This window comes from Euprymna scolopes, chromosome 8 (genome assembly GCF_053919585.1).
Source record: "Euprymna scolopes isolate OS-2025 chromosome 8, ASM5391958v1, whole genome shotgun sequence".
NCBI lineage: Eukaryota > Metazoa > Mollusca > Cephalopoda > Sepiida > Sepiolidae > Euprymna > Euprymna scolopes.
In genome coordinates, this window is record NC_136489.1 from 144704608 (window position 1) to 144731613 (window position 27006).

The 27006-nt window shown below is 32.5% G+C and overlaps 1 protein-coding gene across 1 annotated transcript in view; it reads right to left on the bottom strand.

Moving 5' to 3' along the window:
- LOC145283810 (dedicator of cytokinesis protein 1-like) overlaps window positions 1-27006 on the bottom strand; it is a 346462-nt gene that overhangs the window by 85748 nt on the left and 233708 nt on the right. Inside the window, exons 23-31 of the mRNA XM_080132895.1 lie at window positions 24240-24340; window positions 23995-24123; window positions 15897-16005; window positions 13512-13582; window positions 11911-12017; window positions 2405-2532; window positions 1953-2039; window positions 1194-1387; window positions 222-294 (exon numbers count right to left, since the gene is read on the bottom strand). Coding sequence (XP_079989021.1) covers window positions 222-294; window positions 1194-1387; window positions 1953-2039; window positions 2405-2532; window positions 11911-12017; window positions 13512-13582; window positions 15897-16005; window positions 23995-24123; window positions 24240-24340 — 999 coding nt within the window. The remainder of the gene's footprint in view (window positions 1-221; window positions 295-1193; window positions 1388-1952; window positions 2040-2404; window positions 2533-11910; window positions 12018-13511; window positions 13583-15896; window positions 16006-23994; window positions 24124-24239; window positions 24341-27006) is intronic.

Here is a 27006-nt window from a genome sequence, read left to right on the forward strand (position 1 = left end):
AGTAGAAATACCCAGATCTCAGTAATTGTTTATATATCAGTGTGAATGTGTCTGGCTTGGAGGTTAGGGTTAAAAAATAAAATAATTTTTTTGTGTTGTTTTTATGTGGTTTAAAGTCTGTATTAAATATTAAAATGTAAAAAAAACAAAAACATCACAAAATAAGAAATGGTTATGTAATAATATTTCATCTCTTAAAGATATAAAAATGTGAAACCTACCTCATAAAGAAAAGGGATAGAAAATGCATCGTTGATTGTATGAGCAAAAAAGCGAAGGGCTCGTAGAATAATGCTGCAATTAAACATATTTGTACTTTTTTTTATTTACAATTTTTAACGAAAGAAATGCAGTAAATAAAAGATTTATTTTGATTCAATAATTAATATTTTATTTCATTTAAATAATGTCTACAAGATTTAAGTAATGATTTCCTATCAGATTTTTGAAATTTTACAAAGAATAGCTTTACTAAAAACAAGCTTTCTAAAGAAACACAATACATGCCTTACCTAATATATAAGGTGTGCCACTAATAAAAATCCATATGATTTTTATAAAGTGTGACAATGGATGAAATGTGGACCACTACTTCATTCTAGAATCAAATCAGCAGTCTGTTGGAAATTACTGTGCTCGACAATGGAATTCCATTTTACTTGTTTTATTTTGCATTTACAATATTCATTTATCAATAAATATTGATGTACTAACTAGTCAAGCAACAGGAATTTATACATAAATTGCCATTTTCAAGCTGTTAAACTCATTTCTGGTTTATTTTACTTAAAGTTCAATATTTCATTTAAATAAATGTCATTAACTTAAAGTTAAATAATATAAAAGCCATTATTTTTTTTTATTTCATAATTTTTTTTTTCATATAATCATCATAATTGATGGAAGAATTTACAAATTTTATCACAGAGTCAATCAGAAAAAAGATTTTTTTTTTCAGATCTATTTAGTCAAATTTTATATTACAGATCGTTTTACATAAAATGTTGCAAACTACCCAACTACCACCACTGCTTCTAAATATGAAATTTCTGAAAAATTTGAACTTCATCCTAAAGTTCAAATTACCAACTGTTTACTCTTTAAAATGAAGAGGAGAGTTAAAAAAATAATTATAAGTATATAAAAAAATAAAAAATATATAAATATAGGAAAAGAATATCTTTATTGCATACCTGTTCTGTAGAAGAATCATGTCATTCCAGTCGGCTCGATAGACATTTTTTGTGATTAAATGACGAAGAACAATTAAAATTTCAGTGAGGAAATCTTGTAGATCCAATCTGTAGGGGAAAGATTCAATATACATTTTGTAGTGGCGTTCTGTCATCTGGCTAAGAATCGCCATCATCACAGCAACAAAATTACCCTGGAAAAAGTAATGAGATATTTTACATAAATCTCTCAATCGCTCAAAAAATATTTATATTCAAATATACAAATAAAACAATGAGTGCATCACCATAAATATAGCATATTGTATTTTTGATGCCCATAACATTTTTTCGTATTTAGATAAGTTAAAATTAGATTATCCATAGCTGCTATGAATCATTTATGTAAAATTCACTTTCAAACTTTTTAAATTACAAAATATTTCTGATAGAAATCTTGAATTTTAACCAATTTTTTTTTACTTAAATGATCTCACAACGAAAACTCTAAATCTAAAACTATACTAACAGCAATAAGGCACTCATTTGAACTTAATATTGCTCCAAGTAAAAAGGTATGTTTCAAGACAGTAATTAACATTTAGAGTGATTATCATTGAGACACAAATTTTTGCTAGACCACTTCAGTCGGTCAATCTATATCGAACAAATGCAGCTCAAAATAAATGACCCCTAAAATACTTTCTAAAAACATAAATATTAGTAGATAAATTTTATCAATAATAATGATTATCTCAAACATAAAAAGAAGCAACGTACAACAAGTTCCTCTTCCCAGCTCATCTTTATAACTGTTTGAATCACAGTTCTTAACATGCGCTGAATCATAGTAGATAAATCAGCTTCCTGTAAAATTCAAACAAAAATAACATTAATTACAAAAACAACTGATACAAATGTCTATATATTTAAAAAGAAAGGAGAAAAATACTTTTATGTGTGAAAGGCTTAATTCATTCTATTTAAAGTTTATTTATAAACCTTTTTTCAGTTTATGCAAGTCCAGAACGTTCTATGAAAAAGAGAAAGGCATATATATATACACGCACACACTTTCCAATGAGTGAAACATTCTGGTGAAAGAAATGAAAGTGTAAAGTAATAATAATTAATAACAATATTAATGATAATAATTGCTATTAAAATATTAATAAGTAGTTGTATAACTAGTATGTATAGCATTTTAGATTTTAACTTGAGTAAACACTTACATTTCTGGTATGATAAAAATTATCCATGATATCATTAAGTACCATAGCACATCCTTCCATTTCTCGTTTACTTTCCAAAAGATCAGCCGTATGGGATAGGATCATAGGAAGCAAAATTTGTCGACATTCTAGAGAAAAAAGGAAAATCAGCTTTATTTGTTTGCTTGTTTAATCAGCATATCGACCTTCTTTGGGTCATTTAATGTTGCCTATAAAATTTTAATTTTTAGATGCTTTCGGAGTTGCTTTTTACTGGATATATTCACGTAATGTTTTGGTATAGTTTGTTATTTGATGGTATTTATATTTTATGGTAAAGACTTACTCTTTTTAGGAAATTTAGAATGGTTTTAGAGTTTACTTTTTCAAAGAGTTCTTTTAAGTGTGTGACCTTGTAGTAGTGTTGATGAATTTGTGTGGGGTCATAGCAGTTAAGTAAAAAGTGTTTCACCGTATAAGGTTCTTGAAATGGTTTACATTTGGGAGATCCTTCACTTTTAGTATGTAGGAGTGAGGTATGCACATGTGTCCTATCTGGATATGTTATAAGACTACTACTTCTTTATGTAATTTTCTGGGATCTAGTGTAACACCAAAGAGGGGCCACATCAGATCAGTAGGGTCGATGTGACGTTTTTTTGTGTTGAATGTAATATTCAATCCCGGGTGAACACCGGTTACAGAAAAAAAATAATTTTTTTTCAGTTAAAATCTTGTTGTTGTGTCAAAATCTTGTTGTTGAGATACCATACGGTCGGGGGATAAAAATAGAAATCGCATGCTAAACTTCAAAGCGAAAGATTACTTAAAATATTTTTTAACCAAAATACGCTCGCGTTTGAACTAAACGAGCCAACACAAAATATTCCGAAACAGAGATTGGAAATGTCAGTCGGCTTGAAATGTGTTGTTTGACAGGTGAAATGTCGGATCGTTTTTGATCTGAGAAACACACACACACACGAAACAGATCAGGCCTGATAAAAGAATTAATGACGTCAGCCCAAGGTTCGACATGAATTGTTTTTCAATATGACTTATCTAAAAATGTCTTTTGGCAAATTGTTTTGGGCGCTAAGGGGAATTCTGACATGTAAAGAATATTTCTTTTAAAAATCACACGGATGTTTTTACAAAACAAATAATTCAAAGGGGAGAGAAGATCAAACGGATATTTTTAAATAGATGAAAGCTGGTGATCTATTACAAGCTAAAAAATAATATTTCCTCTGATTATCAGTTGATAATATGGAAAAAACCATTATCGAGAAGGCGGGGTCAGGCAAGTTGGGGAGGAGTCAATCTGATTTTGGAAATTGGGGGCGGAAAAATAATACCTGCCACAGGCCAAATTGACCAATGAGAAGGAATCAGGTGGATTGTTATCAATCAATTTGATTGGTCGAAGACAAACGTAGGCGTCGTCATTATTCAAGGGTTTTACTATATAAGATCTGTAAAACTCGATTTAATCAGAGATAGAAAGAGATAGAAGGAGATAGAAGAAGAGAGAAGACAGAGAGAGATCTCTGGAGAGACAGAGATAAAGGTCTCGGCAGAGGAATCCAGCCACCCAACTTCTCTCTCCCCCTCGCTGGTCGCCAGAGAGCTCAATTTGCAACTTAATAGAATTCAGAGGACCTAGGAAGAGACCAGCCAGAACACCTTAACGATAATTACAACGGTCCGCGACTCCGACCGAGTATTTCAACAACAAGAAGCTCATTCACAAATCTAATTGCTTGCTTCCATTTAATCTTCAATTGTACATACGTCTGTAGATAATCATTTATGAATTTCCTAAATACATTATATATCAACCAACCTCCGTAGTTTGTTTGCTGATGTGCTGTTGTCCCATGTAACTTTATTTCTTTTACTTGCCACTTGTCATCCCGTTCCCGTCAACGAACACCCAGTCAACAGGACGACCAACTAGACGATCAAGAAGAACAGGCCTTGAGGACCATGCAACCGAGAAGAGTCCTCCAACGCCTTGACGAGGACTCACTGGGTGACGCGACGTACCAACGGTTGGCAGACCTGGTTGCCCAGTCGACATAATTAATTACCCTGTGACTAGGATAGTCATAATTGGGCATCAACCCAGGGTTAAGATTATAACTGGGCCGCGATCAGAGGTTTAAGGTCGTGTAAGGTCACGTTCAAGGTCACACTAGTACATTTTATTTTAAGTTTAGGGGTAATTTGGAAGCGTTTGTTGTTTTGGCAATTGTTCCAGTTTTCTTGCTATTTCTTTGTAAAAAAATTGCTTAGTGAACATTTGGAACCTTAATGTCGCTTATTTGGAGTTTTGGGGAATTTTTAGCTGCCATGTCAGCTTCTTCACTTCCATGGAAACTATAGTGGCTAGGAATCTAACAGAAGAAGAAAATTTTGTGTAGTATAAAAGAATGGATCCTTTGTAACAATTTGATTAGTAAGTGATTGTTGAATTTTTTATTTTTTAATGATTCAAGTACTGATAATGTCTACAAATATGAATTTCTTGGAGTTTTGGTTGGTGATAATATCTAGAGCTAAGTTTATGGCTGTAATTTCTGCACTATAGATTGAAGAGTTATTTGGTAACCTTTTCTGCTGAAATAGTGTTTTCTGAAATAACAGCACATCCCACTTTGTTTTGATCTTTGGAACTATCCGTGTAAATGTGTATCCAATTTTGGTAAGAATCCAGAACGTTGTTTAATTTTTCTCTATAGTCTGAGAGGTGAGATTTAGTATATATTGTCAGGTCTAATATGACTAATATGGGTTCATAGGCTTCAGCATATTAGCTTTCTATCGGGAGGTTTTGAATGCTTCTAAGGCAAGTCTTAATCCTGTGTGATGGATTGGGTCCAGAGTTTTAAGATAACTTTTTTCTAGTTAAACCATATATATGAAGCTTCCATAATCTAGTTTAACTCTTATCAAGGTTCTATATAATTTTAGAAGTGATGAGCAGTCTGATTCCCACTTTGCTATAACCCTTAATAGTTGTAGGATTTTGAAACATTTTTGTTTCAAATATTTTAATGAGGGATGAAGGAGAGTTTTTTTGTCAAAATTAAGTCCCATAAATTTATGTTGGTCAGCTATTTCGATTTTTGTTCCTTTTAGGTTGAGAAAATGCACAACGACCCGTTGTGCATTTTCCTATGATTACAGAAATAGACACATTTAGTTTCGGTTGTTGAAAATTTTCTGTGGTCCATTTTGTTAGTTTGTTTATGCACATCTGTAATTGGTGTTCTGAAGTATGAATATTTTTTTTTTATCTATGGCAGATTACAAGTTCATCCGCATATAAGGAGCCATTTATCTTATTGTTTAGACAATTTACAATATTATTAATTTTTATATTAAAAAGCATTACTAATAAAATACATCCTTGTAGGACTCCTCCTTCCTGTATTTCTGTGTCTGATAGGGTTGGCCTGAGTCTTACTTTAAAACTTGTATCAGATAGAAAATCTTTTATCAGTATGGGTAGTCAAGGTTGTACAGGTCTTTTATTATACCCTATCGCTATGTTTCTAAATAAAAAAAAGATAGCTTTGCATGTTCTTTTTTAATGAATGCTTCTTTGATAAAAGTTTCCAATCAGATTGTTGTCCATTAGTGTTCTTTTGTTTCTAAAACCACTTTGTATGTTGGCAATTGAGTCGTTGGTTTCCAGATACCAATTCAGTCATTTATTTATCATTATTTCAAATGTTTTGCAGAAACAACTTGTCAATGCAATTGGTCTCAAATTTTGTGGATCTGAACTGTTTTTCTCTGGTTTAGGGATGGGGATCACAATAGCATGTATTGAGTAGTTTTCCCTTGAACCATATTTGTTGAGTGTGTTTGGGAGGAAGTTGTTTCAGAAACTCATAATGTATCTCATCCGCCCCAGTAGCTGTATTATGTGCTTCGTTTATGGCTTTTAGAGTTCATTTTTAGTAAAAAGATAGTCGTATTCTTCTTTGTTGTTTGAGTTGAAATTGTATTTGTTTATCTTTTTTTCAGTATCTTGTTTTGTCTTTTGGAAGGATTGACTGTAATTTTTGCTGGAGGAATTGTTTTGAAAGGTTTCAGCGAAAAGATTTGCAATATTTTTTGTCTCCGTTATTTTGTTTTGTAGGATCGTAAAGGTGGATTGAGTAGTTCTAAAAAAGAAAAAAGTCCTCTTACAGAACAGCTAGCAAAAGTTAAAACTACCCTAGAAATATCGAAAATGATAGGAAGGTACCATCAAACTGTGAAGAACTTTGTCAAGGACTCTACAAAGGTACGTAAGAGAGCTGATAAAGGTTAATCTAGAGTTGTTTCACGCTGTTCTCTACTCCAAATTAAATGTGAAGTCGTTAAGAATCCTGAGGAGACAAGTCAAGAAGTCTTTGACCAAGCCAGATTGAAGAATGTCTCAAAAAGTACTCGATGTCACCTTTGGAAATAAGTGTCAATGTCTGTTAAGCCGTGACAAAGCCTCTATTAAAGCACCATCACATACAAAACTGATAGAAATGAGCAGAGGACAACATGAAAACGGATTTTTCCAAAGTTTTGTTCACGGATGAAGTGCGTGTCAATCTTGATGGCACAGATGGCTAGAGCAAAGGATGGATCCTAGATGGACGAGATTTAGACGACATCATCATCAGCGTTTAAGGTGGCAACAAGGTGGTGGTTGGATAATGATTTGGGCTGGGATTATCGGAGGTACCTTTGTTGGCCCATGGAGAGTTACAGAAGGCGTAAAAATGACATCAAATGCTTACATAGCTTTTCTGAAGGAGCACTTTGAACCATGGCTGAAGAAGCAAAAGTTGACGCTCAGAAGAACCATTATTTTTATGCAGGATAATGCTCCCTCGCATGCAGCAAACAAAAGCAAAGAATATTTGCAACAACTTGGGTTCTCTGGGTGACAGAAGATGGAGTGGCCTGCGAATTCACCAGATTTGAACCCAATTGAGAACCTTTGGAGTATCATGAAGCAACGCCTCTATGCAAGTGGACGCCAATTTAAGAGCAAAGGTGAGTTGTGGGATGCTCTCCAAGAGGTATCGTAAGGAAGAATTGTTGACGAAATCACAAATTTGACTAATTCTGTGGACCAATGGCTACAATACATTCATAAAAAAGATCGCATATGCCCTACTAATTATGTCAACGTAGAAAATGCTATGTAGTTATTGTGTTCTAAGGATTTTTCCTAGTTCATTTAATGTTTGAAAATTATTTCAACTAACAAGTTATGGGTATATTGTGTTTTTTTTCTCAACCTCGTTAATAACTTGACACACTGAAATCAACATATATTCCTATCTTTTGCCATAGTTTCGCTAATACTGCTTTAAATACTTTTATTTTTGAACTGGAGTAGCTGAATAGTATCATAAGCACTTTCTCAAAGTTTCATGGATTTTTATTCACTCGTTCCTTAAATATTTTTAAAAAATTGTAAACTTGTTAATAATTTGATACGCAGTGTATATAATGTATCCCCAAAATGTTAGCATAAAAAATATATATAACATATATTGATTATTATATTCTACTCAATATACAGTAATTTCGAAAGTAAAAAAATATGACTTGGGTGCCATTAGCTAGAATCAAAATTAAAACATAACGCTCCAGCTTTAGTCATTACCGTTGGAGCTATCAGATAAATAAAAAATAATTAAAAATGAACCAACTTGAACATGTGTAAAAGAGTATCTGCCATGTTGCAATATTTTATTTTTTTTATTTTTACCCCTTAGCAGCTATTTTTACTTGCTAAAGACTAAATCAAATTTGTTCCACAGGTTCAAATGGCCAACATTTTATTTTTTATTTTTTTTTATTCCATTTTCACCCCAAACAAGGCACCAGGCCACTTTGATATAGAGAGCTATTATAAGTTGCAGGGATACTATGTAGGAAGTTGAGCAGCAAGATGTCTATTCACATTACATTTGAACTTCTGCATGTCAATACAGTTGGAAAAGCAGGAACCTGGAAGGGAATTCCAAAGTCTAGCAGTTCCGGCAAAGAAACTATTAGAGTAGAAGACCTTCTTACATCTAAGTATTTCTACTATGTAGGGGTGGGATTTTGCTGCTTGCCGGGTTTGGCAGAGGTATTTACATCAAGGGGTACAAGGGCTTTTAGTTCATTAGAGCATCCACCATTAAAATACTTGTAGATCAGGCACAGGGAGGCAACATTTTGTCGATGGAACAGAGGCTGAAGCTTAGATGACAGTTCAGGACCTATCAGGTTGGCGACTTTCTTTTGAACCCTGTCTAGGAGCAAGAGACTAGTAGCAGATGCACCAGCCCAAATTTGGCAACAATGCTCTATACATGGGGGAATGGTGGCTTTGTAGAGGTGCAGAATACTTTCAGGTGTAAGTAACTTTCTAGCACAGTAGAGAAAGCCAACTTTCCTCACAGCAGCCACGGCAATGCCCTTGATGTGTCTGTTCCCACTCATGTTTCACATGAATGTTAAGCCGAGGAGTTTGAAAGAAGTACTTTCAGATAATGTATCTTTAGTCATAGCTATAGATAGTTGAGAAGGTTTCTTGTAATTATTGAAGGAAACCAGCTTTTGGCAGCATTGAATGTGATCATTTTTGCCCTCCTTCCACTACAGATTGGAGGTCTTCCTCTAGTGTTTCTGCCATTTCCTTACATATGTGTTCATTTGTTCTCCCCTCATGCCTTTTACAGAGTGTGTTGTCATCAGCAAATATAACCATCTCAAAGACAATTTTATCAGGGAGGTCATTTATGAATATCAAAAATAATAGAAGTCGAAGGATGGACTCCCTGAGGTACACCCGCATTTATATCACATTGATTAGATGTACAACCATCAAGGACAACCTTGATTCTTCTCTTATTTAAGAAGGATTTAATTATGTTAAGTATTCGTCAAGTGATAACGTATATTCTGATTTTCTTTAGAAGACTATCATTCCATATCCTGTGAAAAGCCTTAGATATATCTAGAGCTACTGCTCTACCCTACCTTGCTTTGTTCAGTGTATGATATAAACATTCAGAGATTACAGTTAGGATATCTGCTGTAGAACAGGCTTTCCTAAACCCATATTGTTGGTTGGTCAGAAGTTTAGCAGCTTTAAGGTGATAGACTAGAGCTTGGTTGATTATGGACTCAAATATTTTGGCAAAAAGACAGAGGAGACTAATTGGGCAATAATTTAATAGGTCAGTTCTTTCGATAAAATTTTTGTAAACTGGTACCACAGAAGCGGTTTTCCAGCAGTCAGAAAAGCAAGATTCGTTAAGGCATTTGTTGTAAAGTTTGGAGAGGAGTGGAGCATTGTTTTAATAACAGAGCCGGGGTGAGATCGGGTCCACATGCTTTTGAGGTGTCTAGGTTTTTTTATGAGATCATGCACATGAGAAGGGATGATTTTCAGATCATCTAGCATGGTGTCTGTCCACAAAGGGAAGTTAGGGAGGGAGTGGTTTGCTGGGTCCAATGTGGCAAACTGAGTTTCAGGACTGTAAATTAAAAATTGACAGCAGAGTTTGGTAGAGACTGTTCCCCAGACAGACAGGGTCACTTTATAATTTGTGTGCCCATCCATTTATTAATTAAGATTATTCTGCACAAATACACACACTTGGAATAAAATCCATTCCAGGATGAATAAAATTAATTCCCTGAACAGAACAGTTTTATACCACTTTTATGCAATTCCCCAAACAAAAATTTATTTATATAATGATACTAAACCTTCTATGTAAAATCTTTGTGCTAATTTTGATTAAAATTTATTACAGGATTTTGATTCTACAAAATGTCTACAATTTCATTTATTCATTCAAGTGGTGTTCCGCCTGGTACAGACATTGATAACTGACTCTCCATCTATCTTTCTTTTTCGAAACATTCATGAATTCATTTTTGCTCATCATTCAGATGCTATTTCTCAAAAGTGTTTGATGTATTGCCATATCAGTTGTACAGAGAGTAAGGTGCAGTTTCTTTCTGTCCGAGCAATGTCAATACTGAGTGATTGTCCTGATCACTTTACCCAAAGAAATCTCTGCCTAGTACAATGAGATACGAAACCATGAACAAAGTTTTTCCCGATTATTTTCATATTACATTAGTCACCTTTTTTTTATGACCTCACGTTACCCTGATTGAAGGGCTGAAGTGGGTTCTCGACCTTGTCCAAGAGTCTCCCACATACTAATGGAGGGAAGGAGGTACTTTACTTTTTCCTTTGACAATAGTGCTATTCCACCACTCTATACCTATTGCCAAATGGTCACCCATCCAGTACTGGCCAATCTTGTCATTGCTTAACTCTGGTGATATAGTGAGAACTTTTCTGTTACCATGATTATGCTTTCTATAATTTCAGATTTCATTTTTTGTTTTGTTTTTAAAAAAGATTTTTTAATTGTCAGTTCGTATTACCTAATTACTTAAAAAAAAAAGTTTTTAAAATATGATTTTAAAAGTTGAATTTAATAATTTACATAATTGTTTGGTCAAAAAATTAAAAGAATCAAGTTGTTATAAAAATAAAAGTAATTTTGTTAAGGTAATCTTTTAATCTTCTATTTATAAACTTATTAGAATATAAGATGCAGGAGAGGAAAATTAATTTCCTGAACAGAATGGTTTTTGCACCACTTTTATGTCTCCTTATGAAGATTAAAATCAATGCATGATTTGATATTAAACCTTATTCAAATTTTGATTAAAATCTATAACATAATTTTGATTCTAGAAAATGTCTACAATTTCAAACTTAAGTTTAAGGAATCTGAAGAAATTGAAATTCTGACAATTTTGATTCAATTGGTATCTAATAACTGAATGGAATTCAGTAAAAATCTGACATATTTTCATTTTCAAATCGAAGATTATGACAATATTATTTTCCTTAAAATCCTTTTAAAATACTCCCAAGAAACTGAAATTATGAGAATATTTAATAATTGGTATCTAATACCTATTGTTAAAATTTTACAGAAAGTATGAGAATTTGAATTTTAATGCTTTAATAATTAAACTAAATATAGCCCATATCTGGACCTCGTATACCTAGCAACAACGTGCCAAAATGAATAATGGTCACTTAATTAGTTTAGAGTGAATCTTGTACACACAATATATAAACACAATTTTACACAGATTATTTTAATATTCTTATCTTTTAAAAAGATAGCATTATAGAAAAACACAAAAGTATTTAAATTATTTTTCATTTTTCACACACTTCTGTCCTTTTAATAAATGTATTTTTGGAGAAAAAAAAATCAGTGAATTGCTCCTTAAAACCTTCCAAATCTTTCAAAATCTTAAAAGGGAGTGATGCAAAATTTCAATGGAAGAATTTAAAAGTCAATCTAAATTAGTATAATTTTGAGAAACATTTAGATAATCTACTTTCATTTAAATCTAATAAATACAAATATTTTCATTAGATTTTATCTCAAAATTATGAAGTTCTGTATTCTGCATTTTCAACTTACCGGTTCGTTTAAACAGTTCACTATGAACTAAGTCATTGATAGTCTTCATTTTTTGCTTGGACAGTCTTTTAGGGTCTATGTTGTCAAAAAACTCAACAAGGAGTTTACTGAAATTCAAGAAAGAAAAATATTAAGTAATCCGAATTTATTTCCTTTTTTTACATTTTACAGCTAAAACAATGAATATTTTTTCTCCCCTAAATAACTTTGATGCTGATGACAAGAAGCAATTGTGTTTGAAATAGAAATGCATGCAGATGAGAGAACTTTGACATCAATAATTTTGCTTTAGTGACAAATTGTACCTTTTTTAATAAGGATATGATAGAGTTGCTCGCCAACCCGACAGAATTATATTTACATTTAAGATGGAATTAACTATTTAGCTGGAACATTTGAATTTCTTTAGATTTCATTATATAAACGATACAGTAGAAGATTACTTATGAAACAATACCAACAAGAAACAAGCATTAGACAGATAAAAAAATATAAAATACATATTTGCAAAATCTTACCAAAGATGAGAATTATTGCTAAAAAAGTTTCAGATTATAAATTTACCACAACTTATTTAACAAGTGAAAACATTATGAAAATTAATAAGGAAGCACAATACAATGTTAGACAATTAAAATATTTAAGAATAAATAACATTTCTTTCAATAATGCTAAACTAACATTAAGAATGGTAGAAGAATAAGTTTCATGAAATTTGAATAAGCAACACTAATATTTTTCTCAAAGGTTTTATGCTTCAAGTTCTTTATATGTTCAAATATTTATTCATGGTGTTTGGTTTGTAGAGGAAATTGTTTTTTTTTTTTGTTTTGCAGAACATGATTGAGTTTTAAAAAGCGAAAGAAAAGAAAACAATATCAATGTTGGCCAATTTTTTCAGATTGGTCTTGTCTGGTAGCATCAATGGAATAAGTGAAAAAAAAAAACTAGACTATAACATAGAAAACATATGCATAGACCATGTTCACTGCTGGTTAAGTATTAGTAGACTGGACTAGCGTTCAGGAGAACTAGAGAAACAAGAAAGATTATAGGTTATGCTTTTTTGTTTTTTTGCATTATCTAGTAGCATGCAGGTGTATGTCTTTTTCTTTTGAATTGTTGAGAATATACTTTTAAATAAAATAACAGAAGCATTGAAATAAAGCTGTTTCAATTGTTTTAATATCATTAATTGTTTTTAGTTTTATTAAGAGAAAGGAAGGCGGCAACGAGATTCGATAAATGTTTCATAGAAAATCATAAGTTTTATTGGCTGAGAAAGATCACAAACAAAAGTTGACTAAACTCCAAAGTTACTACTTTCTCTATTTAGTATGAAGTAAAAATAGGGGAGGGAGAAAGAAAATGGGGTATACATATATTAGACAAACAAAAAAGAAAAAATATTTCTCAGTTAATTTGAAAAAACATTGTACTTGCTTATGAAGTTACAAAATATATTTACATTTAACATATATTTATATAAATATTTGTAAGCATTATATAAATGTTTAATTTTTAAAGAATTTAAAAAGTGCCATAAACATCTTCATAAGAATTCAACAAATCATAATTACATATGTAAAAGGCATCCTTACCTGAGTTCTACAGGGCTAAATACAGTTATTATATGCGGAATTGTAGTCGTAATGAATTTCAGAGCTGCACCCTGGGAAAAAAAAAAATCAGTATTTTATTGTTTGTCTTGTACGAAGACAGGTCAAGGGACTCTTCATTAACCAGAAAAAAATCAGTAGCCCAATATACTTCAAAGCAATCAGCCAATCAATAACAACACAAATCATACTACCCTTTGTCTTTTTTGACACCAGCAAAGCAACTGGTCCTGACAATATTCCAGTCATAGTACTTAAAAAGCTGTAACCAGAACTAGCATCCATTATTGCCAAGTTGTTCAATCGATGACTAAAGGAGAAATGCTTCCCAGCAGCTCGGAAAACCTCACTGCCTCGTATTTAAAAATACTGGAGATCGGTGTTATGCATCTTAGTTCAAACCAATTAGTCTTCTGTGTGTCATGAGCAATTTGCTTGAATCCGTGTTAAATACAGAAATTGTCAACCTCCTCAGTAAAACAACCAACTCAGTGACAAGCAATATGGTTTCTGCCCTATGAGATCTACAGCTAATGTACTAACTGTAATATTACATAGGATCAGTCAATCTATCGACAGGGGTTTCTTCTCAAGAGCAATAGCTCTTGACATATCAAAGGCATTTGATGGGGTTTGTCATAAAGGTCAACTACACAAGATTTCCAGCTATGGAATATCTAGAAATGTCTTCTCAACCATTAAATCTTTTCTCTCAAATGGGTTTATACAAGTAATATACATCAAATGGGTAGAAGTTCAAAACTCAATGTATCAATGCTGTTGTGCCTCTAGGATCCATTCTGGGTCCACCTCTATTTTTATCAATGCTTTTCCAAATAACATTCTATGTTCATTCGTCAACATATATGAGGATAACACTACCATCTATGGCAATACTTCAAAGCCAAATAATGACCAAGATCTCTCAGTTTCTTTTCTCCGACCTTGAGCATGTGGTACAATGGGGCAAAAGATAGCTGGTTAATCTATGGATAAAAAAAAAACAAGCTTCTATCTTTTCATCATAAATGCTCTGATCCCCACTTGGCCCAAATTGATAGGAATAGTTCCCATCTAAAAAGAAGCCTGCTTTGATAAGTTTCTATATTTGCCTTTCAATCCTGACCTGAAATGGAAGATCTATATCAAATCTTTTGCCAAAAATTGCAAGAAAAATGGTTGTGTCATTCTACCATTCCAGACGGTATTTAACTCGGAATGCAATCCTCTAACTGTATAAGAGCCAGATACATCATAAAGTGAAGTACTGTTGCCACTTCTGGGCAGGAGCTGTTATGAGATCACATCCTGCTTTGACAGAGTTCAAAAGCAGCTTCAAAACTTAAGAGATGCCATTTTCTCTTCCCTACAACCTCTTTCCTACAGAAGAGACGTTACGAGCCTGTCTCTATGCTATGATTATTTGTTATTATTGGTAATTGCTCAACTGAGCTTGAGCCGATAGTCCCACCCTGCCAAACTTTCACAAAAAAAAAAAAAAAAACACAAGTCTAGCTACAACCACTATCAACAATTTCCTCCCCTCTCTATCTGTACCTAAATCAAAACATAAGTTCCATGAACCGTCCGCTTTTGAAACTGTTACTCTGTCTGCTTTTCAGTTGTCTACAATATGGTTGTCTTCAAGTCCAATGCAAACAAGTTCTTGTCAAGCTGGCCCTTTAAATAATCAAATTCTACCCAAATTTCAACCACTAATGTTTACTACACTGTTGTTCCAGTGACCACTGTACACTCATTAACCCTTATCCTCAAGTGGCCTTCGGGCCTTGATAAATGATCTCTTAGTTTTAAAAAATACAGATTTTTATGTGTACTGGCTCAAAATTGATTTAATCTATGGAGTCAATTTTCGTGCTGCTTTATTAACTGAAACAAGTCAGATCACAAAACATTAAAAGATAATTAGATAATTAAAAACATCAAGTGAAATGTTCAAAACTGTTCAAAACTGAGTTTATACAACTGAAGAGATGAACCTCGTTAAAAACTATTTTGACATGTAAGCTTTTATTAGGTAATCTTAAAACAGTAGTAATTTGCCTGAATTGTGATAATCAACATAATTGTGTGCTGTTTAATAATGGTTTATATATCATTACATTTAAAGTATAACAATGGGCCTATGTGCTCCATTAAAAATCTTGAAGAGGTTCAACTGCCAAAAAGTTCAGCTTAATAAAAATTATAGTGCAATAGTAAAAAATTGATTTGACAAGAAAATACAATTAAAATAAAAAGTTAAACGTTTTGGGTGGAGTTATTCTCACTCACCCCCCACCTCCAACCCTGGTTTTTGGTTTTGTATAAATTTTGTTTGTTTTTAAAAAGAAAATAAATACTTACTTGCACAAGAAGTGTTGTATTTGTTGTATATCGCATCATTGTATTGATAGAGTTGAGCAATTGTTTCAATGAGATTTCAAACTGCTCTCTGCCACGGTCAACATTAATTCTGAAAAAAAATTTATTTTTTTCTTGTCATATTTTCGAATGAGAAATTTCTTAGTACAGTAACTTCTTTCAGTATTTAAGAAAATTCTGCTTATATTAAGATTTGTAAAGAAAAATATTTATAGATTTATAGAAGATATACAGTCATATAAGAAGATATACAGCATCTATAAGATATACTGATAACATCCCTTGTACCTCGCAGGATAAAAGTAAATTATAACCTAAGAAAAAACAGTGGAGAGTAAGAAATCTCAAAGAAGCAGTGCTTATGTTGAGCAACAATAGTCTCCTAAGTATAGATAATACAGAATAATATCTCAATATTGAAACTGAAAATTATAAATAGTAGATTAGAACACTAGTAAACGAATAACAGTAAAATAACATAAAAAAATATGCAGTACACATCTAGAGCAGATTAAATTTAAAGGTTCCTAAAAGTAATACTAGAATTGTCTATATGGTCATGACATAACAAGTAAATATGTTGCTTAACATTCAGTTCTAGTCCTGATGTATGTTTAGTAATGTGATTGGGATGGATGCAACAAATGAACGACCACGCATAGTTCACATTAAGACAATCCTTTGCAGGTTGACTATTACATAATAGGAATAACAGAAAATTAACACTTTTAACCAATCATGGCTGGCAGAATGCGAATAATCAAAAGCGTTCAGTTCAAAATTATGGTTGTTAAGTTTGATATAAACATTACCAACTCTTACATTAACAATGTGAAAATATGAAGACAGCCAAATGGTACCTAATCCAAAACACAAATTAACAACCAAAATGAAAATAATAATCAGAATAACCCAATATGATTACATACTTGCAGTTAAAGTTCAGAAAATAAAATACGGAATATTTCTTTTGCTTATGACATGAACTTGTTAATTATTAATTAACTACAAATTTTGTCAAGCTTATCCCATCAATTGATTCAGAATCTTTAAACGATTAGATTTTTGAAAAGCATGTAAAACTATGAAAATGTTTTACTACAATGTTTTGTAAGAATGGATTTTGTATTGTAAGTAAAAAAAAAAGAAAAGTGGTTGACTAGTCAAGGGATATTGAAAGGCTTCATTTTTATTAGCAACTGCACCAATGTGTGGGAGAGTTTTTTTTTTTTTTTGTAGGATTACCTCGATCATGCTTTCTCCTTACTGTCGAGTGTATCAAGACCATTTTTTACGTCTTTTTGGTATGATTCAACAGAGAATTGAACATTAGTGTCCCAGCCCATTAGCAAGCATTCTCACCATTATGCCAAATTTTACAGCAAGTAAAAAGAGATAAAATAAGAATTATGATTCACACAAGTCTAAGAAAAGTTTATTGTTTAAATACTATGATTGTAATGTTGAAAATCAGTCTTCTAATCAAGTTCAGGACCAAAGTTCAATACAGCTGGCTATCACCCTCAGAAAAAATAAACTCGTCAACAGTCAATGATTTTAAAACTTAATAAGACAAGGTGATGAAATTTCTATGTTTGGTTTGAGAAGATACTTATTTTTTTTTTTATTAAAATGTGTCCAAATCCTTATATCACTAAAATGTGTCCAAATCCTTATATAACTTTAGGGAAAGTTATTAGTGCAAATTATTATAGGGGAAATAGGCTTAGACTTTGATTCTGTATTCATAGAGGGAAATATGTGTTTTTTTTTTTGTTTTGTGGAGAGGGAAATTCAATTTAGTTTGAAAAACATCTGGGATCTGGTAAGTTGGAGAAAATAGAGTGGGCAAAATGATTATTTGTTTGTTTGTTCAGTTTATTGGCCTATCAACAGCTGCATGGTCATTTAAGGCCAAATAAGTTAATTTTATTTTTTTTTTCTTTGGATGTCTTAGTAAGGTAGGTGTTCTTTATTTTCCAGTATGTCAAGGTAGGATTGGAGGAAGGTCTGTAAGAGATTTGGGTTGAAATTTTTTTTCTTTTTTTGGTAGATTTATACTTTGGAGGAGAGGTTTACCTCTTTCAAGTAATTTAGAATTGTTTTTTCGTTTATTTTTTCAAAGAGATCTTTAATGTTGTTAATGCTGTAGTGTTTTTGGCATAGGGGAGCTAGGTCAATGCAGTTAATTAAAAAATGTTTAACGGTGTAGTTTTCTTGGCAAGGTAAGCATTGAGGTGGATTTTCTCCTTTTAATAGGAATGAGTGGGTGATATTTGTATGCCCTGTTCTTAATCTTGTAATGATCACTTCTTCTCTCCGGTTTAGTTTAGATTTGGGATTCCATTCTCCAAGTGTAGGTTTGATTTCTTGTAGCTTGTTTTTTGTATAAGTGTTCCATTGTTGTCGCCATTTTGTTTTGATATACTGGTTTATGGTTGGTTTAAAGTCAGTGTAGGGGATTTTTATGTTGGAGATTTCCAAGTTTAGTGACTCTTTAGCAGCTAGGTCAGCTTTTGTATTCCCTAGGATGCCAATATGGCTTGGGATCCAGCATAGGATGATTTGTTTTTGAGTATGGAGAAAATCGAGTTTGTTTAATAGATTAGTTATTAGCGGATTGCAAATGTTCTTTTCTTTTAATGAAGTTAGGACTGATAAAGAGTCCGAAAATATTATAAACTTGTTTGCTTGATCAGCACTTATAATATTAAGGGCCAGGTTTATTGCTGAGGCTTCAGCACTAAAGATGGAGGACCTATCAGGTAGGCGTTTTTGGATTTTTCTTTGCCGATAAATAGCAGCGCTTCCGACTTTTTCTTTGGTTTTAGCTCCGTCAGTATAAATGTGTTCATAGTCCGGATAGTCATGAAGGATGTCATGTATTTTTTCCATATAGATGGATTTGATTGTGTTCGATTTGGGGTGTTTAGAGAGATCTAATAGTATAGGAGAGTGTTTTGGATGTTCGGGTGGGTTTACAGCAGTTTTGGAAAGCCAGGGTGGATGTTGTAGTGTAGAAGCTTTGTGGATTTGCGAGATGTTAATTTTGGCTTCGTCTTTTATTTCTTTCATACGGAGACCATAAGGCTTGATTGCTTTTTTCTTTTTTTGGAATAGGATTTGGTGTTTGGGGTGAGAGACACTCTGGTATATAGGGCTCAAAGTGTTAGATGCAAGTTTCGTATAGTATTGTAGGGCTAATTTTGTCCGTCTCATTTCAAGTGTAGGTTCATTCGCTTCTGCATAAAGACTCTCGACTGGTGTAGTGGGAAATGCTCCAAGTGCTAGTCGGAGTCCTTGGTGGTGAATTGTGTTCAGTTCTTTAATGTAGGATTTTCTTGTTGCACCGTAGATAAAGCAGCCATAGTCCAACTTTGATCTTATCAGTGTTTGATAGAGTTTTAGAATTGTTTTGCAATCAGCTCCCCAGTTTGTATGAGCTATGGTTCTCACAAGTTGCATTCTTTGGTTGCATTTTTTCTTTAAGTATTTAATGTGGGGTATGAAGGTGAGTTTTTTGTCAAAGGTGATTCCAAGATACTTGTATCGATCCGTAACTGTTAGTCTATTATTGTTAATTTTTAGCTCGGGGTCAGGATGCATTTTTCTATGTTGGCAGAAGTGAACACATTTTGTTTTTGTTTGAGAAAAGCTGAAGCCATTTTTGGTAGCCCAGCTAGTAATTTTGTTGATGCATAATTGTAGGTGTCGTTCAATAGTGTTCATATGTTTGGCCTTAAAACTAATCATGAGATCGTCAACATAGATGGCATAGTTTGTTCCGAAGTTTATGTTATTAACTATATTGTTTATTTTCACATTAAAGAGTGTAACTGAAAGAATTCCACCTTGGGGAACTCCCAATTCTTGTTTTTGAGACTTTGATAAGATGTTTCCGAGTCTTACTTGGAAGGTTCTGTCACTCAGATAGTTTTTGATAAATGTTGGCATTCTGCCTCTTAGACCTAGTTCATTAAGATCTTTTAATATTCCATACTTCCAAGTGGTATCAAAAGCTTTTTCTATGTCAAAGAAAACTGTTACCACATGTTCTTTGAGGATGAAAGCTTCTCTAATATAGGTTTCCAAATTTATGATATGGTCAATAGGGCTTCTGCCCTTTTGGAAGCCTGCTTGGTGTTCAGAGATTAGGTGATTTCTTTCTAGATACCAGGATAGTCTTCTATTGATCATTCGCTCGAGGGTTTTGCAGATGCAACTAGTAAGTGCAATGGGACGGTAGTTTATTGGATCTGAGGGGTCTTTTGAAGGTTTATGTATGGGAATTATAATGGCATGTCTCCAAGTGTCGGGGAATTTTTCATTGATCCAGATATCATTGAAAATTTTGAGGAGGTATTCTTTTGATTTCATTGGCAATTCTTTTAGGAAGATATAGGGGATTTCATCTGGTCCGGCTGTTGAATTATGGATGTTTTTGAGAGATTCTTCTAATTCGTACATAGTAAGGATTTGATTGTAATATTCAGTGTTGTCTGAATGGAAGCGGATTTGTTGTTGTTCTGCTTGGTTTTTGATGACTTGGAATTCTTTGTTCCTATTAGTTGGTGAGGAGTTTTTGGCAAAGTTTTCTGCTAAGATTTCAGCTATTTTTTCTTTGTTAGTGATTTTGACATTGTGATGGATGAGATGTTTATTAGCTTGTTTAGTGTATTTCCCAGTAATTTTGTTTATCATGTTCCATATTTCCTTAGGTTTGGTGTTTGAATTTAGTTGGCTAACATAAGTTTGCCATGTTGATTGCTTAGCTTGCTTAATGGTTCTGCGAGCTTTGGCTCGGTTTATTTTGTAATTTTCTAAATTTTCTTTAGTTGGTTGGCTATTAAATTTTCTGAGTGCTGTTCGTCTGGCTCTGAGCGCTTCTTTGCAATCTTTGTTATACCAAGGCTTGTTATATCTTGTTGATGGGGAGCTTTTAGGAATAGTTTTCTCAGCTATAATATTTAGAGTATTGGTGAAGTGGGTAATGTCATCATCTTTTGTTAAATTAGCTTCTTGCACTAGGTCTGTGTGGCACATTTTTTTGAAATCTTCCCAGTTGGCCTTATGCAAGTTCCATCGGGGTGTTTTAGTGTCATTCTCTGGTTCTTGACCTTCTAGGATGATTGGGAAGTGATCACTCCCACAGGTCTCATGATGTACATTCCATTTATATTCTGGGAAAATACTGGGTTCTGATATAGTGAGGTCAATAGCCGAGAGTGTTCCAGAGCTAGGGTGAAGATAGGTGTTGGTTCCGTTATTAAACAAACATAGTTGGTTTTCATCTAGAAAATTTTCGATAATTTTACCTCTTCTGCTTGTTTGTTTGTTTCCCCATAGTTCATTGTGGCTATTAAAGTAACCCATGAGGATAAAAGGTTTAGGGAGTTGTTGGATCAATAAGTTCAAGTCTGTTTTATTTATGTTTTCATTAGGTGGCAGGTATAGGGAGCAAATTGTTAGCGGTTTTCTTAGACTGATGGTTACTGCAACGGCTTGTAGTGTTGTATTCAGTTTGATTTCGCTTTGAATTATATTATTATTAATTAGAATGGACACTCCTCCGGAGGCTCTATTTCCTTGTTCGTGTATATAATCATAGGTTGTATATCGTTTGATATGTAGTGTGTTCTGAATTTTCTTATAAGTTTCTTGTAGGCATATGACTGCTGGGTGAAAAGAGGCAATGAGAAGGTTCAATTCGTCAAAATTTGCCTTTTCACCTCTAATGTTCCATTGAAGAAATACTGGTTTATAGGTCATTGGTGTTAAGGTAATGATCCTCTGTGCTGTGTTTTTTTTTTTTTTTTTTTTTAGTTGATTATTGGTGTTGATATAAGGTATGGATTTAGTGTAAGTTGTGGAGGGTTTTCAATTAGCTTTGTTTTTTTCTTCTGTTTTTGGCTTGTCTTCTGTTTGGTCTTTTGTTTCGGGTTTTTTGTTTGGGGATCTGGAACTAGAATTAGCATGGGACCTTATGTCCGTTTTGTTTTGGTTTTTCTTTTGTTTTGACGTTGATCGATGGGAGATTTCTTGATTTAAGGTTTCTGTTTGTTGGTTTGGGTATTCTGTTTCCATTTCATCTTCAGGTTCAGTTTGATTTTTAGGGATTGGGGTTCTAGTTCTGGAGTTTGAACAGGACCTTATAACTGTTTTGTTTAGGTTTTTCTTTTGTTTTGGTGGCGTTCGATAGGAAATTTCTTGTTTTGGGGTTTCTGTTTGATATTCAGTCTCCATTTCATCAGTTTCTATTAAATTTTTGGTGAGGATTTCTATTTTTTGTTTTGCTGGTTTATTATTTGGTTTTAAGAAAGTTAGTTCTTGGGGATATTGGCTTTTAAGAGGGGAGGTTTGGGTTTGGGAGGAGTTAAATACTTTATTGGGTTCTTTCCTAGTTTCTAGTTTTAATTTCTCTAGTTTTTGAAAGTGTTGTATTTTTAGGGTTTTTTGGAAGTTAAGCAATTCGTTTGGTTCTAGATGTACCAGTTTTTCAATAAGTTCATTGTATTTATCAGGCTGGTTGGTGGGATTTGTTTTTTCTGTTATTTTCGCATATGTTTTATTTTTTATGACTCCTTCCACTATTGTCTTCGCTTCTAAGTAAGAAATGTTTCGTTTATGCTTTGTGGCTAAGATTTCTTTTTCAGTTTTCCATCGTTCACAGCTTTTTGAGTAGGTAGGGTGCCCCCCTTGGCAGTTTATACATTTGGACTCGTGACATTCTTGTTCATTGTGACTTATTTCTTTAGAGCCACATTTAGCGCACGTGGGATGACCTCTGCAGGCATCTCTATGGTGACCGAATTTTTGACAGTTGAAACATCTCAGAGGATCTGGGATGTATATTTCAATTGGTTCCATGGTGTAACCAATTTTAATTTTAGGTGGAATTTTTGGAGTGTTAAATGTAATAATGTAAGTATGGGTAGGTATTTTTTCTGAGTTTTTCTTTATATAGATTCTTTTAGAGTCAATGACTCCTTGTTTGCTCAGTTCGTTTTGGATTTCTTCTGGTGAAGCCAGTGATAGTTCCCAGCTACGGATAACTCCTTTGGATTGATTTAGTTTATTGTGTGGGGTAACTTTAATGTTAATATTATGGAAAGTTTTCATATTTTCTAAATTTAGGCTTTGACCTTTTGTCTCAATTTCTATTAATAGGTTACCATCTTTAGTTTTTTTTACCATTTTAGGATTTATTTTCCTTGTTAACACCTTTTCAATGAGAAAAGGGGATAATTTTGACATTGGCGTTTCGTCCAAAGATTCTAATACATAGTATTTAGGAAAATCCGTATTTTCCTCATCATCTGAGTCCGATAAGGCGCGTTTAGTTTTTTTTTGTTGTTTTGACATAAATATGGATAAAAGTTTCTTTGCCTGTGTTCCCCACCCACCTCGGAGCCCAATATTGAGACTTGTCAAGGGGGAAACCCATTCGCCTTGACAGAGTCAGGGCTACACAGGCAGTATACTCAGTCAAGTAAGAAATACCGAGCATCTGTCGTTACTCAATTTTTCACTACCCAAATCTAGAGTGAACAAAATTTTGTGATTGCAGCCATGTCGGGATTGGATTCTACACTTGCTGATTGACCCTTGGCCAGCGCTTTCGAACGTCTACTTTAGGGGTGAGGTTTATCAGTTTCTATGGTTTTGTTTAAGAGGATTTCTTTTGCTAATTTTAAATTTCTCAGTTTAGTCTGAACCATTGATAGTAGACGTAGGGCTTGACCTGACCAGCCGATTGATCGGATCGGGCCCCTCCGACCGCCCGTCTAACCAAGGTAAGGGCCAAAGAGATGTGTTAGGAAGAGGAGGCTCATGAACTCGTCCTCCAGGACCTTCAATCACCAGGATTCCGTTCCAAGGTGTCACGGGTCGCCACCCACGGCCAACAGGTGGCCCCATTGAGGGACTTTTACCCTCTGCAGGGGGGCAGTCAGTGTATTCTAATGCCCCACTGACAGGGCCAGCAAAATGATTAAGAAGAATTGGCTTGCAGGTGGTAAAAAAATAGTTTAATATCATGTCTCAGAACATAATTATATGTTAAGAAAAGAAATGTACTTACATAGAAAAAAGAACTCTAGAACGAATAATGAACTTGAAAATGTATTCCAAGGATTTCATTGCAATTAGAAGAGTGTCTTGGGATTCATTAGCACAATCAATATATTCCTTGAGAATTGCAATCAATTTACTGAAATTAAAGAAAATTAGATAATAAATATGATAAAACAAATTACAAAAGTGTTGCTGTTAATGCAAAGTTATTACATAGAAAAGAATTTTTTATTTCAAAATATTTTCATTTACCTGTAAGCCATAGCAAAACTAAATGTGTTTGAAATATAAGCATCAAGAACTGGTCTGAATTGATGATACTTGCGGTCTGAGATCAAACTAATGATGTTTATCTGAAATAAAACCAACCATTGAATCTATTATGAAAAAAACATTTGGGTGAATCAATCAACATTAAAACAATAAAGTGTTCTGACACACCATTAAACATGAAAGATATGTTTACATCTGTATATGTATAGCAGTTAGGTATGTCTATATATTTATATATTTGCATGAATTAGACTCAATTCTAAACTAATTAATCCATTATTATGAATTTTAGAAACAACTGTTTGATTTTTCATGTTCAGTATTCACATCTTCGAGATTAATAACTATTTTTAAAAAGTTTGTTTTTCCATTTTCTTCTCTGTAAAAAGCAACATGTTTTTATAGAACTAAGAATATGTCATTTCTTAAACAATTAATTTTTTAATAATAAACATTTTATTTCAAAGTTAACTTTTTTAACTATGTTATTTTTTAAGAGGTAAATTGTTTTTTGTAATAATTTATTTTCTTTTTCAGAAGATAATTTTTTTTAATCAAAAATTAACTTATTTTAATCCATTATCATTTAAGAAGTTTCTCTAAATAGTTAATTAAAATAATATATTAACACATTTCCAGACAAAAGAAAGAATGAAGATGTTTTTTTTAATTATTTTAATTTTAAATCTGTCATCTCAATTTTAATTTGTAATAAAATTAAATAGAAAAATAATTACAAAAAAGATTTATGTAGTAAAAGGGATTTTCTTTTTTCTTTTAGACTATTTAAAAATATAAATTGCCATCATTATCTTCCCATTCCAATTTTTTATGCAATTAACAGTTTTGCTTGATAAAAGTTAACTGTACATTCAGGTCAATCTTTGGTGAACATTTAATAAAGAACTAGAATTGTGCGTCTAACTTTCGTGTGTCCTTTCATGCGTCTTTTGTGCTAAATATTTTAAATCTTAGTGTGTGTGTGTGATAAGAATTTCTTTCTAATCACACACATAGATATAGGGAGAACTTGAATGTCTGCTAGACAATATCTTCCAGTATCTAAGGTCCCTCCATACAAGGGTTTATCAGAACAGCCTGACATAAGGATACTGCCAACTACAAGTAAACCCTGACTAAATATTCAAAATAATAGTATTCAAAGCCCAAATAAATTCCCTCCGTATGGTTACCCTACACTGACTTATACAAGGAATAGTGCATCTTCTACACATGATGTTGCCCATAGTTGTTACTACAACACGAAGATCAAGAAACCATAAAAAACTATACTGTAATAAGGTTAACTGGTCAAAATTAATGTTCGTAACTTTTTTTACTAACTCAAATGTTTGAGATGTAAAAGAGAACTTTAATGGAATATTCAAATATTCAAAGATTAATAGTTAACCCTCAAGAAGGAGGTCATGATTTGTGAGAATTTTGAAGCAAAGTGATGAAAAAAAATACATGTGCGTATGAACACACACATAATGGCGAGAGTTATGTTTAATTAACTGTAGATGCAAGTATACAAATTTAGATATTTTTCTCTTCAATACTCTTCATGCTTATAATTGTGACTTTGGGTGGGGGTGGCTTACTATTAAACAGTCTTTTCATTAAATTTTGGGAGTTTTTGGGAAATAATCATATTTTTTTTTATTCAACAACCTTTTTATACATTTTAACACATTTATAAATTTCAAGTGTAGTACTAAGTACATGTTCTTCATAAAATATTTTTTGCAACAAAATATTTGTGACGAAATATTAAAAACAAGACTTTTTAGATTGAATTTAATAAATTTAAAAAAAATTATTATTTTTTTTAAATTACTTCAGATTGCAAATGATTACACATGTTAACTTTCCAATGCTTTTAATTCATTGTTTGTCTGGCTTCCCCAAGTGTTGTGAGTGTGCTGCATCGTTGGGCTTGTTGAATTGTTTATATTTAGTAATAAATTCACCATAAAAACGAGTCAACGATTGAGGATGATAAACTTTACCTTTATAAAAAGGTCATTTGTGTAAAAATGGAGACTTATTTTATGCAGTAATATTTTTAAAATCCTTAAAAAGTAGTTGGGAGGTTAAAAAGTAGTTGTACAAAGAATGCAATGAAAAAGACACAAATGTCAAACATAAACGTTCTGATATTGTAGAAAACACTAAATATCAAAAATGGAAACATTAATTATATAACAGTGTCATCAGGAATGTTTTTCTATTTGTTTTACTTTTTCTTTTAGCTATGTCTGTCTTTGTTTTCTACTAATTTATTTTTTGGAAAACAGAATTTTTCAAGTTAAATTATTGTATCATTTGACCAATTAATTATTAATTGAGCCAAATTGTTAACTAATTTCTTTTAGTATTTATAAACTGATTTTGTACAAATAGCTTCTACAATTTTTAATCTTAAAATTTATAAGGATTTGCTGTTTGAAAACTAGAAATGTTTTTATACAATGATTTAAATGCTGTCAGAAAGAAGATTGTTCATTCTTTTTTACTATTAACTAGATTAAAATAGCTGACCTCTTCATGAACAACTTTTATTAAATTACTTCCAAAAAATCACAATCAAAAAATGTTAAAATTTCTAAATAAAATTAACTTTCATTATAACATTGAAAAGGAATTGATTAATCTGCTTAAATAATATACAAGATGAAATATGCAATTGACAAATAATAACAAAAAAAAGTATTGGTTTACTAAAGAAAACTTGTGATCCAAA